Source organism: Caretta caretta, chromosome 7 (genome assembly GCF_965140235.1).
Source record: "Caretta caretta isolate rCarCar2 chromosome 7, rCarCar1.hap1, whole genome shotgun sequence".
Classification (NCBI taxonomy): domain Eukaryota; kingdom Metazoa; phylum Chordata; order Testudines; family Cheloniidae; genus Caretta; species Caretta caretta.
In genome coordinates this window covers 24839434-24854340 of record NC_134212.1, presented here as the reverse complement: position 1 = coordinate 24854340, position 14907 = coordinate 24839434, and the positions used below count along the sequence as shown (strand labels likewise).

The following is a 14907-nucleotide window of genomic DNA, read 5'->3' as shown; positions in this document are numbered from 1 at the left end:
TTGTATGAATGAAAGCCTACTGTATTTCAAACACAGATTTCCATATCTTAGATATAAATAGTTGATAACTTCGTAAGTACAGTGGTTGAATATCATGTTCACACTAGCTGACTATTATCTTTGCACCACCAATGTAGCTGGCAACTCAAATCATTCTGACTTGCTCATAACAAACCAGAAAAGTGAGCAACTAGTGTGGAAACCTGCCTTTTGGAACTCTTCCAACTAGAATTGTCCAATCAGATTGTGCTGCATTTTCTTGCCTAGTCTCTCAAATCCACTCAGTGTAAACTTTTTCTAAATATTAGAGGGAAAATGTTTGATCACTTGAATAATACCTTACTTCAGGAGGCTAGAATTACTTCGTTACCTGTCTTGCTCAGTATAAATTCATGAGTTCCAAGTACTCCCTATTCACTGATAGTGCTGTTACTGAAACTTTTCATTCTGGGTGCTGCAAAGTACTTGTTCTGTAACAGTCAGTACAGAACCTGATTCTTCCAAAAGGTCAATACATTTTATTCAAAGCTACATTTTCAATTGGTGCTGGTTGGCTGACATGGATTTTTTAGATTGCTACAAAAATAGAAACCATAAATGTGTTTAAATTTTCTTGTGTAAAGAGTCAATTTCCCATTTCAATTACTGTTTTCCTTTTACAGACTTCAGTACAGCAGTTCATTTCAAAGTCTAAATGACTATGGGAAAGACTTGCTGTTGGATTTCAAAAGCAGTTAGCACAGTTCTGCCATTAATGTTGGGTGTGCTGTTCGCCTCTGGCACAGTGTTTCTGATGCCTGGAAACAGAACTTAAGTGAAATTCAGACTCTGAAGTCAATGGGACTTTCCCACAAATGTCAGTGGGAGTTGCTCAAAGACTCAGCCTTTTTTCTTTGGGTTAATGTGTGAAGCCAAAAATGCTAAACACTACTGTATGGTCAAGTGACTCTCAAATGTGGAACCCCAAGTGACGTAGCAATCATCCCAGAGTTGCATATTCCCCTTTCTATTTTGAGAGTAGATTTGGCTTGGCTTGATCCATATACTGAATGGATAACAGGTTGTGCTTTAAGCTATAATAATGAGCCCAAGGACAGCAGAGCTTTCCTCTAAGTCTCTCAAATGTAGCTGGTGATCTTAACTGATGCATGAGGCAAATGGCTCTATTAGCAGATCTATCTAAAGCTATACTGGTTTTTTGGTACAGTTAAGATCACTCGTTACTAAACAAGATGGGAAAGGGAAGAGTTTGTCAAACTATTAACGGCACCATATTGACCAAAGTCCTACTTCAGATTGAAAGCAGGACAACTTGTGCAACCCAACTTGCCTATTCTGGGTCCTCAAATTTTACTGAATGTTAGGGAGTTTGAGTTTTTACATCTTCACTGGCAATATTACTGAAATATTTCACTGTGCTTGTCTTACAGATAAGTATGCTGTTCGTTTCATCCCACATGAAAATGGTATTCACTCCATTGATGTGAAGTTTAATGGAAGCCATGTGGTAGGCAGCCCATTTAAAGTCAGAGTTGGGGAACCAGGGCAGGCAGGCAATCCAGCACTTGTTACTGCATATGGACCTGGCCTAGAGAGTGGTATCACAGGTAACTTCCCTCTTAAGTCTGAAATCAGACTGAAAATACTGTTTAGCCCAATGGAAATTCCCCTCTCTAATGCTTCCAAAGAGCTGTTTTTCAGACTGATTTTTATACAACTGTAAATGTTTACTTTCTCCTTGCCAAGGCAGCTAAACTAACAAGCATTTGTTCTTCCGCCTTTATTTTCTTGTACACATTCTTATTCTGCCTTGTTATAAAGCTTACTAGGGTTGTAAAACCAGCAGCTTGCAGGATTAAAGACTGCAAATTCTGGTGGCTGAAACAAAGATTTCACTTGTATTGGTGAAAAACTTGGCTAAGCAAATCAGTGTCAGTTAGCTCAACTCAACTTAGGTGGTCCCTTGGAGCTCAGGAAATACTTTGGCTTTATTCCCACATGGGAAGCTCTAACACATGAGATATGCAGAAGAAGATGGAGGTTTTTTTTTAAATAAAGGCATTTTAAACTCCTTGTCCAAAGAGCTTTGGATCAGAATTGATAGTGCAGCTTGAAAATTATTCAAGCCCAGATCCACAAAGGGACTTTGGTGTTGCAATGCTGAGCATCAGGGGGACTAACTTTTAGGTGCCTAGAAGATCAAACACACACACAGAATACTGCAGTCAAAGGCTGAGTGAGGTGCCTAATGAATGTGGGAGAGAAGTGCCTTGGAATGCAATCCAGAAAAGCCAGGACATGAGGCAGGGAGCTGCCTAAACTGACCAATGGGAGATGTTGACAGGGAGGGATGGAGCCAAGGGATGCACCCCTCCTTGAGAGAGGTCACTGTCTGCTTAGTGATCCACAAACAGGAACCAGTCTCTTGGAGTCAGGTGGTTTAGGTGCCTAAGTGTCTTCTTGTGTGAGTTAGATGCCTGCCTTGCTCCACATAACCACTTTTAGCACACTTGCTTGATATGTGAGAGATGGAGGTTTGATTTCCTCTGCCTAGCAGAAGGGGAGAAAGGTGGGAGACTCCTGTTCAAATCCTCTTGGGAGTGCTGTGACCACTGAGCTATAGGGTATTCTGAGCCTCACTGACTCTCCGTTGAAGCTGTTCTGCTGTGGATAAATGAGGGTTTGGAGCAGGGGCACTGGAGTCTCTGGGTCTCACTTTGCAGATGGGTGCCCTAACTACTGGACTAAGTTAGTTCCACTCTGGTTCAGTGACTTAATATTTATCCACAGTGGATAATCTTCAACAGATTGATAGAGCTCCACATCACAATATCACATACCCAGTGCTTAGAGCACTTTGAGAGGTAGGAGACCCCTGTTCAATACTAGTTTCTCTCTGGCAAAGGGGGGGGAGATGGAACCTGGGTCTCCCACATCCCAGGTGAGCAATGCAACCTCGTGGTTAGAAGTTAAGGTGGGAGGCACCTTTGAGGTGTTTTTTTTAAAATGGATCCAATCATAGACATTCGTCCACATATCTTGCCCAGTTTGTGAATTGCTCTGGGCCTTGGGGTGGGAAATAAGTGTTTTGGTGCTTAGAGGGACAGCACTGTGTGTACATACCCCCCCGGGGGGGGGGGGGCGGGCAGAACTTAAGTGCCGAGTGAGTTTAGGCACCTACAGTGTTCACCAGGAGTTCTGTGGATCGCAGTGGAGTTTATACCTGGGACTTATGCTCCTAAGTACCTTTGGATTGGGGTCTCCGCAAGCAAAGGTGCAGATCTTCTCTACATTTCCCAGCTTAAATTATATTGCTATATAACACTTGAAAGCTGACTAGATACTTGTTACTTCTTGTTAGCACTTAGCAATTTTAGAAGTTTAAGGGGGGTCTTTAAATGGCAGCCAAAGCTTAAATTGAAAGAGAAATTGCATCTCTCGATTGTGTATTAGGAACTGTGTAGAGAAAGTTGGTTTAAAATCTTGCTTAAATATTGCTCTTGTTGGAAGTCTGGAATCTCCATTATTTCAGCTCTTCTGCCTGCAAATAGTCTGCCAGTTTCTTTAAACATTCAAACAAATATAACTTAATTTTACCCTTTGTAATCAAATACAAAGACATTCTTGTGCTCATATTATGGACAGTTTAAATTATGCCAAACACTGTAGCCAACTAAGACTTAAGCTTTCACATTTTGATGGGTAGTGATGTCACCCACAGCTAGCATGGTTTCCCTGCTTCGTTTCCTTTTCCCCTGCTGTGGACTCTTTGCAGTACTTCTATTCTCAAAAGGTAGAATGTAGATCCCTAGCAATCCCTGTGTAAAACTGTTCCTGGCAGTGTAACCAGTGGGGTGCAGAAAAGCAGTGATGGCTATAAAATATCCCCACCCTTTTTTACCTGAGGGAAACTAAAGTCCCCACTGACACATTTCCAGTTGAATCTTTTAAATCCATAAAACATGTTGCTCAGTAATTTTGCACTGAGACACACCAGTATTAACTCCCATAAGGGACCACTGACCACATTCTGAAACTAAGAGTTCATGTTAACATGGGAACCGCTGGAGGCAACATGGCAGGACTCCTGAACAATAGACCAATCTGAAGGACTCTAGGTTTTGGTAGCCAATAGCTAGGAACACTTGAAACCATCTTTCCCTCCTAATCCCTTAAATCTGCAGAAAAGGGCAGTTGCTTGTAAACAGACACTGGTGGAAGTCACTGCTATGGGAGGTCAAGTTGAACATTAACACACTCAGAGGGTATGTCTACACATGGATAAACCACAGCTGACCACGGTCAGCTAGCTCAGGCTTGGGCTCCAGCTCTGGGGGCTGAAAAATTGCTGTGTAGATGTTTGGGCTAAGGTTGGAACGCAAGCTCTGGGATCCTGCAAGAGTGGAGGGTCCCAGAGCTCAGGCTGCATTCAGAGCCCAAACGCAGCCTGGGCCAGCCAGGGATGTGCCACAGGTCTCTTGTCCCTGTGTAGTCATACCCATAGCTGCATAAGCAGATAAAGGGAATAGATTCCTATACTGCATGGTGTAAACTGATCACTTACAGAGGTAAGGAAAGAATGCTCTTCCAATAAACATTGAGTTGGAGTAAAAGAGAATCTCCTTCCCAAAGACCCTGAGTACTGGCTAATGCTAGAGAAGATGCCATATTATGTGGATTCCAGTCTGATACAGGATTGCACATCTATATTCCTCCATTCCCCATGGTAGCAGGAATTCTACTAAACAGTTCCTGCTTTCCACTGGTGAGAAAACAGGAATTAGCAACTTCTGTTCCATCTGATACCACATTTAAAGACTTAAACTAGACTAGGAATAATAAACCTTGGAAAGGGAATGTTAAATTAAGCTTAATTGTAGTGTTTGGTCATCTGTGCACAGCTGACCTGCTTCGAGATATGACAGTTGACTGAGACTGAAAGCCTTGCTTAAAGCTTTCTTTGTAATGTTGATAGCATTGTGCTGTTACTGCAACACAAATCAGTACTTACTGATTCTATAACTGAAACAAAGCTTTGTTTCTACTCCAGCAGAATGCTTGGAGTGCTACCCAAGGCAATCTGAATAACTAACTGTTTTGCAAGAGCTGTAGCCAAAGATTTATCCTGGCCAAGTGTCGCTGGTGTGATCTATTGACAACTCTTAAGGGGGCCTTCAGTGATGAGTGGCTATAATCCTGCAGGGAGATGGGGATCTTACCTGGGTTTAGGATTGGAGAAGACCTGCATCAGTGTAGGCTGCAAAGGGGACTGAAAGGTTTACCTTAAGAGTTTAATTGCCTTTAAATTAGCCTCTCATGCATAAAAGATCCTCCCCAATTCCTGTTAAACTCCTGAAGGGCTTTTCTCCTGTTTCTGATGCCCAAGAAATGGGTAAAAGCATTTGATTAAGAATAGCCAATAATGGCTTCATATAGGTAAAACATGCATACTAGAGGCAAAATTCTGCTTTTATACAAGTGTAAAGCTGAAGTAACCCCACTGAAATCACTAGTTTCATTGGCATGAGGCCAGAATAAGTGAGCAGAACTGGGCCAAAGAGCTTGACCTACTGTATTTAATTATCTGTTTCAAAGCATCAGCATCGCTTAGACTACTCATGGCCGTCTTGCTGTTCCATACACTGTAAAGGTGACCAAGCTTTTAAGTACCATATTCTTGCCTTACTTTACTAACTGCTTTGCACATTGATCTTGTGTAACAGTACATGCTGGTGATTGCATACATAGGTAAGCATTACTACTTTTCCTACACCCTTGGTTTTTATTCTTATGCTAAACCTCTTTCCAGGATTGCAATCGGAGTTTCACATAAACACAACCAAAGCTGGTCCAGGAACACTCTCCGTTACAATTGAAGGGCCCTCAAAGGTGAAAATGGACTGCCAGGAAACTCCTGAGGGTTATGATGTCATGTATACACCAATGGCTCCAGGGAACTATCTTATTGGAATTAAATATGGTGGACCTACCCATATAGTGGGCAGCCCTTTCAAGGCAAAAGTCACAGGTAAAAATACTAACCAGTGATGGCATAAACTAAAGACTACTAATTTAGTTCTCTGTAGCATATCTCTGTGCAATACCGCAAAGGGATTTATTGGCAGCAGTGTTGAAGACTACGAAGGGCAGAGCATTCCCCCCACCTCAGAGGATCTTCTAGATAATGAGATCCTATTTCAGAACTAGTTGAGACAAGCACCACTGAGGTGCCTGCTATTGAAAGCTTGTCCGTGGCTGAACAAAAACTTCCCTAGAACATACTGAAAATCCAGCAGCTCCAGCACACTGCATTAGAGGCGAAACATAGCTCACTTTTCCCAGTGACAACTACAAAACTTGTCTCTTGCTGTGGTATAAAAGGCAAATTTACTGGATGCAGTCTAGTCTTTGACTCTTCCTTAAAGAGGTTCCCTTCCTTTAAGGACAAGGACATGCGTATCGACAGATAATTGTATCTTCTGAACAGCTTTCTTAAGAAAATACAGGAAAACTCAGTGGACTTCCACTGTCTGCGAATACTGTGCTCAAAGCATGGAATGGAGTTCAGTTTCTAAAACTGCCAGTGGCCTTGATGTGCTAAAGATCACAGGACACAATTTGTCTTAGCTGTCCCATCTGTAAAATGCCACCACACTCGTGCAAAGTCCTGGGCAGACTGTTTTCAGAGTTTTCTACAAAGTTGCACCCACTCTGTTCTGCCAACTCAAGTGTATAAAGTCTCACTGACCTTTAGCAACTCAAGCACAATTCTCCTTTCTTTCAGCCAGTTTTTCACTTCATGAAATCTGAAGTCCCTGTTGGCTTTCAAGCACTGCAGCTGTCTTGGTGTTGGCTTAAAAGCACTGGGGTTGCTATTGCTTCCAGAAATAACGCATGTTCATTCAAATCCTCTATCCTAGTAGGAGCCAATCTGCAAAAACATGATGAACAAATCCATCTTTAAATATTGCCCAACACTTAATCACGGTTCACGTACTACTCTTAAACTGTTTGCAAGCATAACCAGCACCTGGTTTGTAAATCGAAATGTTCAAGAAATAGAAAAATCTTGATTACTTGCTCTGCGAAGTCTGCAGTGTGCCTATTACCATGCTAGATACAAACCGAATACTTTGTATTCGCCTCTGTACTGCTGAAGTGAAAATCCGGCTTGAGTGGAAGAGGGCTAGTACTGTTCTCTAACCTCTTTATGCCTATCACAGTCCTGGGAGCGCGTTTCTTCCCGATGAGAAATCAGGTTCACCACAAATTTAGTGGGCAGTGAACAGAAGAGAACTGAATTACCAGAAGTCTGTTTTCTAGAGCATGGATGTGCCATGTTTGTATAGGGTCAGTATTAAATCCTTGTTCCTGACAGAACCTCCAGGTGCTACTGCAGGGAAGTGATTAAGATCAAAATATTAGCCCAGCCTATTGACATAACTTTCTCTGACTTCCCAGAATTCCTTCTAAATGTACTGAGAACCCTGCCTATTGCAAATCTGCTTTCCTTTTCTAGGCCAGCGACTGGTTAGCCCAGGCAGCGCAAATGAAACGAGCTCAATCATGGTGGAATCGGTGACGCGGTCATCAACAGAAACTTGCTACAGTGCCATTCCTAAGTCTACATCTGATGCCAGCAGAGTGACCTCTAGAGGTGCAGGACTCTCAAAGGCTTTTGTGGGTCAAAAAAGCAGCTTTACTGTAGACTGCAGCAAAGCAGGTATGGGTTTAAGGATTTGATCTCAAAGCAATACATATCTGCAACTGTTTAATTTATGGCCTTCAGGGTCCAGTGGGAGACCAGGATGAAAAACTTAAGCTCTTGGATCCCAGGGAGGTAAACTGCCAGCTAACTGAATTCATCTCTAGAGTACAGGAATGTGACTGCTTTTGAGCTGCCTATTGTTAGCCATTAATCAGAACTGAATGAGTGGCACTTGACTGATGAATCAGTCATAAACTAGCATAATGACAGGAAGGGGAAAAATCAGTTGTGTTGAAATCCATGCAGTGAAAGGAGAGGTTTGTCTTGCAACTGTTACCTTTGCTCTAATGGAAGACTGTGCATAGCACCATGCATGTGAGGCCAAATAAACTGGTGATTGAGTAGATAACAGACCCTGCCTGAACTCTGAGCCAGGGACTCTATAAAGTAAATCTAAGGGCAGGTCTTCACTTCCTGCTGGATTGGCAGGTAGTGATTGATCTATTGGGGATAGGTTTATTACGTCTTGTCTAGATGCAATAAATCGATCCCCGAATGCGCTCCCTGTCAATGGGGGAGCGGCAGTGGTTGACTCACTGCTGTCCTCAAGGCCTGGTAAGTCTGCCTCAAATACACAACTTCAGCTACACGAATAGCATAGCTGAAGTCAGCGTATCTTAGGTCGACTCCTCCCGGCCCCCAGTGTGGAGCAGGGTTAACAGATGCAAGTGAAGTATTCAGGGTAATCAGCAGTTACTATTAATCTTTTAATGACACCCTGTAAATCCCAACAATTAATGAGCCAACTTTCATAGGTGTCACAGGATTATTTTATAGTGGAAAAGATAGCACAGCCTTCATCCAAACTCTTATAACCTACAAATATCTTAAAGCAAAAATTGTACACTTTTTTGCAGTACTTGGCCCTCTTTCTTGTGCTGTAAATTCTGGTTCTGGTTGCTCTGTTCTTATTTTCAGTTTATGGTTAACATTGATAACCAAATTTAAAAAATGAATTCTGTAAAAGCATTGACCCCTTGAGGGTTAACTAACAAAGTTAAGCATGCCAGATGATGGCTACTGCCCAAAGAGTGTCAGCTTTGCAACCTTGAATTCAAGATTTGGATGGACGGAATTTTTTAAAAGCCAATTTATTTTACATGTTCTACTTTAAGAGGTATTTTTTAAAAATTTTTTGCAGCCCCTTGCTAAGTTGTAAACAGTTATGCAAGACCAAATAAATATTTTAAACTCGTTTGGCATAGCTAAGCCCCTTTGAACTTTTCCTAAAATGGCTTTACACTCTAGAAGTTTCTTTTGTAAACTGCAAGTTACAAGCAGATAACACATTTAAGTTGCTTTTTTACTATTTTGCCTTTTACAACTTTTACAGTCCTCCCTCAAGGTGGCACATTTTGTTAGTGTTAGTTGTCAAAAATAATCCTTGTGAAACTGCTGCTTTGATTTGGGTTCCCTTTGCCTTAAGGATAACTAGACATTGTCTTTTCCATTGCTGCCAAGGGGTTCTATTCTTTGAAAATTTCATTGGCATTTAACAGACCTTCACTGTGCTTTGCCAAGCATTTTTCTCCAATACCTTGCTCTGGAGTTTCTTTTGCACCCAGTCCCACTTTCCCTCTAGTTCTCTGGGGAATTCATTGGGTCCACCCTTCTATTTGACCCACTTCTCCAGTGTGGTACAATCTTCCTCAGATTTAAGCCCTTACAAAGGCTTGTGATCCTTGACCTACAAGTGTAATAAGCTATACTGCTACCTGCTCCAGATGAATGGAATGAGTCAGGGCACAACTATGTTGGGGAGGTGCCCCAAAAACCCATTCGACTCCAGTCTTCTCCCTCAAGTTCCTTTTTATTTGGCACACATCAAAGCTGTGCTAGTTGATCAGATGGAAGCATAGGGGGTGGATATAGGGTGTACCACACATCAAAAATTACACCGCAAACTTGTACGTTGTTGCATTTACTATACATTGCATCATGTGTTTTGGGATTGTCTTGGTCCCTTTATAGGAAAGTCCCTGTATATCAGTCATTGTCCATGCATGACTTATTCTTTCTCTTACATAATATTCCAGGGTTATCTTGTCCTCTGTAAAATGGTTCCTTGGGTATTCCTCATTTTAGCTAGTACAGACATTGTTTCCAGCCTGCTGATCCATTTACCTCCCTAATCCTGTCTCCAAGACATAAGGCCCCACCCATGTCCACTTACTCATGTCAACCCAGGCCAATGATGGTAGCAACACCTTGTATGCAGGTCAGACACCATACCTGCAGATTAAATGTTAGCTTAATGAGGGGTACTTCCAAAGATGTAAATACAAAATCCTTCTAGGTTCTAAAATGGCTTAACCAAGCCTAGACTATTGCTAGATAAACAAATCACTACAGTAATGGCCCAAAACACACAACAAGATGGTAAGCGCTTTGGGTTGGTAGACCATTTTTTGGGGTGGTACAGCAACAAAGACTTAAGTCCCCTGTTACCTAGTCATAACTATAAAAGCTAATGGTCTCTCATTTGTACCACAGGTTCAAATATGCTGTTAGTTGGTGTCCATGGACCCACAACACCATGCGAAGAAGTTTCTGTGAAACACTTGGGAAACCACCAATACAATGTAACTTATGTGGTCAAAGAGAAGGGTGACTATACTCTGGCAGTGAAGTGGGGCGAAACGCACATTCCTGGAAGTCCATTCCATGTCACTGTTCCTTAAGTTCTTCTACGATCTATAATCTTTGCATCTGCAATTCAGATTTTTAAAACTGTTTGCAGTTCTGTTGTGACTAGATACATGCAGCTCACATTTCAGTACATCCAAAAGTAAATTCTATAACTGTTTTTAGAAGTGTTCCAACTTTTTACCTAAATAGAATACTATGTAATGTAAATCTATTTAATATCCTTTTTAAAATTGTAACTTTACTGTCAGTGGGTAACTATCAACATTAATCGTGGATAACTAAGACACTAATTTCCTTTGTGGATGTTAAAGACTTAAGGTATTAATTGAAAACTGGAATTTGTCTTTTGTAATTGGGTATCTTAAACTACTGATTTGTTTTTTTGACTAGAGACTTTACATTAAGTTGTGGAATATGACTTGGGCTGTCCCCAATTCAGATTTTTTTCTGTAAAGAAGTGAGGTAAAACTGGTACTAAATACGTGCCTTTGTATACTTGACCAATTTTAATACTTAACATTATGAAAAGCTATTCAAGTGGCATACCACTCAAGAGAATATTTTACAAAATGCTTTGCTAATTGTTTACACTTAAGAAAAGAGTGCTTAATTTTGCTATAGCAACCCTTAAGCTACCAGGAAGTAACTTTCAGTCTGCTTTCAGCCCTTCTGCATTTAATGCCTTGTAAAAATATATTGTTAGCTTTTTTCCATGATGCTTGTAATGGTGGCTTTAATTAGCTTGGGCTTCTAGCGAAACTTACTATAGATGCTTGCTCCACAGATTGCCAGTGTGTGATCAATCATTACTTTGGTCATAACTTCCCAAAAGTCTTTGCTTCTAAGCACAAACTCCAGTCAGTTGGTTTAAATCAAGTTATCCAAGCCAGGTGTGACTCCATACAGCTCAGAAGCCTCTCATAAAAGGAAACGATCAAAAGGTTAGCTTCACGTTTGGGGTATTCACCTGCTCCAAACTTTAACTTTGAAAACTAGCTCTGCACAATAGCATGTCTAATAGTGCTCTGAATCCACAAGGTAACCGTAGTAGGCACAAGCTACTTGATCACATCCTAATCCTTTTATGGGAACTGCAATCCAAAGACTTCAGTAAAGCACCTTCATCTCCTGAAATTGCTTTCATGCTGCAAAGTTTCTAAAATGCACAAGGGCTCATCCATCCTTCTTATGAGTAAGGAATGAACGTTTAGTTCTAACTTTCATGATTGTGACATTTTTTCCTCCATAACAAATACATTTCAAATGCTGAACTGAAGTTTACTGCCAACTGCTGTGTTTTACATGTACATGAGCACAAGTTTTGGCTAAATAGCTTTAACTTTGTATGATTAGGAAGGATTTGTTGGAAATATGTTGATGCTTACCTCCTATCCCTAGTGAGAGGTTCCTACATACAGCTGTTCTGTAGGAGTTGTATGTCAATGCACTACTTTTTGAGCACAGTTTCTTGGGGAAATTGACTTTTTTTACTGTGCTTTGTGCCTTAATGTGAAATGCTTACTACATTGTAAACTAGGACGTAAAAACAAATAAAACTGGAATAAAATGCAGGATTGTAAAATTGTATCTTAACTTATTAAAACAATGTTGGCTACATTAAAATGTGCATGTTAAAAACCACCTCAGATTGTCTTCTATTTGAAGAAACGGTAGTTTTAGCTTGGTTTAATATAATATAGTATCATGCTTGTGTGGCTTCATGTCTAACTTCCAGCCACATGTACTGTTACTGTGTACATCTCCTGGCCCTAAAACTAGTCACCAACGATAATCCTTAAAACAGTCATGTTTGACCCTACTTTAGACTTGACAAGTGTTCTCATAATGAAACTATTTGGCTATGTCTAAAACATTCCTGACTCTCTTGCTGCTAAAACGACTGGGCAGTATATGATATTAAATCTAGGCAAAACCATCATACTGCACTGAGACACTTCACAGTTCACATGACTCAGAGTGAACTAGCAGCGCTATGTGGTCTGCCTTTTGATACAATTTTTAAGACAAATAGTGACTTACAGATACACAGTAGAAATGAATAAGGCGCATACACTATACTGTCTCCACTCCTCAATTACTGTCCTCCTCACCACTGGTATTGCTAATGTTCAGTTCATGCTCAACCACACCTGCTTCAATTAAATTAGCTGTTTATAAGCTGCAATTGTGTGGCCGATGTGTAGTAAACATTGGACTGTGCTTGGCTCAAAAGATGAGGCACTTGATGATAAATGTTTGGTTTACCAACTCCAAAGGCAGTAGGTGGACTGAACGGCTTGCAGATGGGTAAAAAGATAGAGGCTGTGGGTCCCATCCATGTTGGGTCTCTAGTAATGAACATCTGGATGTTCAGTGAGATTTTTGTTTAAAGGAGTTGAAGGCTTCAGTCCAGTTCCCAGGAGAGTAGTGTCCAGGCCTGGCCCAGCACCTTGCTGGTGGTCTCAGCCAAGGACTGCATGTGGCAACTGAAGTGTGTTCTGCATGAAGCACAGGCTTTCAAAGCTGCTACTGTTCCTGCTGGGTCTGTTGTGCTTCAGTCTGGATGGCTAATACATCAGCACTTATTTGGTCAGTCATTAAATTCATTAGTTTTGATGGTCCAAAACTCCCTTCTAGGCTAGGGGCTTTCCTTTGATAACTGAAAGGCAGAACCTGCATTTACGAAATCAGAAAAGGTGGGTGGCTTCCACCTGCTTATTACACGCTTATCTCCTTAGGTTTAACTCAGCAATATGTTGCCATAGAAACAAGCAGATGTTTCTCTAAACATAGCACTCCCACTCCAAATAATAGCTGGGAAACCAGAAACTGTTTGCAGGCTACTGCTGCCAAGGAGGTTCTGATATTGCATTTATCTGTCTTTCCTAGTTACAATTGACCTAGCACAAAGCTAATGAAGCCAGGGAAAGGCTGACCTCTGAAACTATCCCACCCATTGCAGCAAACAAGAGTTGAGAAAATGGGTGTGGCTGTCCTGCTAACTCACACTACCAAAGGGTTGCGTACTGGCAGAAGTTTTCTTTTGCCTGCTACCATTTAATCCTTCTCTGCCTTATCCTGTAGCTGACCCAAAGAATTGTCCTCACAGTCCTTCATCCAGATTATTTTTATGCAAGACTCTGAATGCTGATTCTGTGCCACATTGCTATTTATGCTATAGAATGTAGGCAATTCTACTGGTATATACAAGGGCTGGTGTGACTTAGTATAAAAATCCAAGTGACTTATCCACAAAATTGAACTACCTAAACGTATTGCTACCAAATGCTGGATTTAGTGTAATAACCCTCAAGTTTCATGTAACCTTTATCACTCTGACTGTTTTTGTCTCCGCTCTGGGAGCAAAGTTTGCCCTATTGGAATCAAAACTTCAGCACTACAACCATAAAGCTTGAATTTTAGACATGTTAGAATAATTTAACTCTGGGTTCCCTTCTCTGCTACACAAACCCATTACCCACTATAGTTCCAGTAACAGTAGTGGGATTGCACACAAGGCTCTTTTAATGGGTCTCAATCCATATCTTGGAATATGGCCACCACTAGAATTTTACAAATAAAGATTATGCATAAATGTGGCTACTTGGCTAACTTCCCAAAAATCCTTTGTGTGAATAGTGCCTCATTTATTTCTGAACTGGGGGAAGGATGAGGATGAAGGAGCTGAGACCATTCAGATTTGAAATACCAGCTTTTTGAAAGCCATCCCCCAAAAGCTAGCTGTCCCTTTGAAGCTTGCATCAGCTGGGAGCCATGTCCTTTCAGACTTCTGTGAAAACAGTTCAAAAGACTACTTTTATAATCTCACATATGCCTTACCTTTTTTTACTCTTGGAGTAAGGAACAGAAGCAGCTGAATGAGTACTATCTTGCTCACTAGTGGACATCTGCTGAGCCAGACAGAAGGTGGCTGGCTGGCTTCACTTGCAGATGACCACTTGCAATACTGCTGACTTTGGGAGGCAAAATTGTGTGCGTGTATTAGGAGGGAGAGGCAAAATGTTGGGGAGGGGAATGTTTTGGGAGGGCAATTTATGATGATCTGAGCAGTTCCTGGGCGAAGCAACTGATGATCTCAAATAGTACACATGAGAACTTGGGAGTGAGGGGAATTGAACTCTTTTGGCTCTGAGGGTAAGTGGCTTAATTATCTTTATTTTGTGGTGAGCACCTAGAATATTGGACAGGTGCTGTGCTTTGATATAAATTCAAAGCAATGGCTTCATCCAAGTGACTTTCTCAAAATGCACACACAACTACTCACCTGATATAAGACAACTAGGTGTGGTTCTTAATTATATGAGAGCAGGTGAGTACAAACGTACTGAAAGCTAACCCAACCTCATGCTAGGCCCTTGCACACTCACTATGGAAACAAGCATTACAAGGTGGGGAATCTACTTGAAGAAAAATGTTCTAATCTGAGTTCCATTTAGTTCACTTTGGTTTTTAGTGCTGTGTTTGGGGGC

The 14907-nt window shown here is 41.2% G+C and overlaps 1 protein-coding gene across 4 annotated transcripts in view; it reads left to right on the top strand.

The window, feature by feature from the left end:
* The window catches only part of FLNB (filamin B), a 112739-nt gene extending 100681 nt beyond the window's left edge, over positions 1 to 12058 (top strand). For all 4 annotated transcript variants that reach the window (XM_048857363.2, XM_048857362.2, XM_048857361.2 and 1 more), the window contains 4 exons: positions 1431 to 1607; positions 5810 to 6028; positions 7520 to 7723; positions 10262 to 12058. In XM_048857363.2, the coding sequence (XP_048713320.1) occupies positions 1431 to 1607; positions 5810 to 6028; positions 7520 to 7723; positions 10262 to 10449 (788 nt within the window). In that variant the 3' untranslated portion in view covers positions 10450 to 12058. The remainder of the gene's footprint in view (positions 1 to 1430; positions 1608 to 5809; positions 6029 to 7519; positions 7724 to 10261) is intronic.
* Positions 12059 to 14907: the final 2849 nt, after the last annotated feature.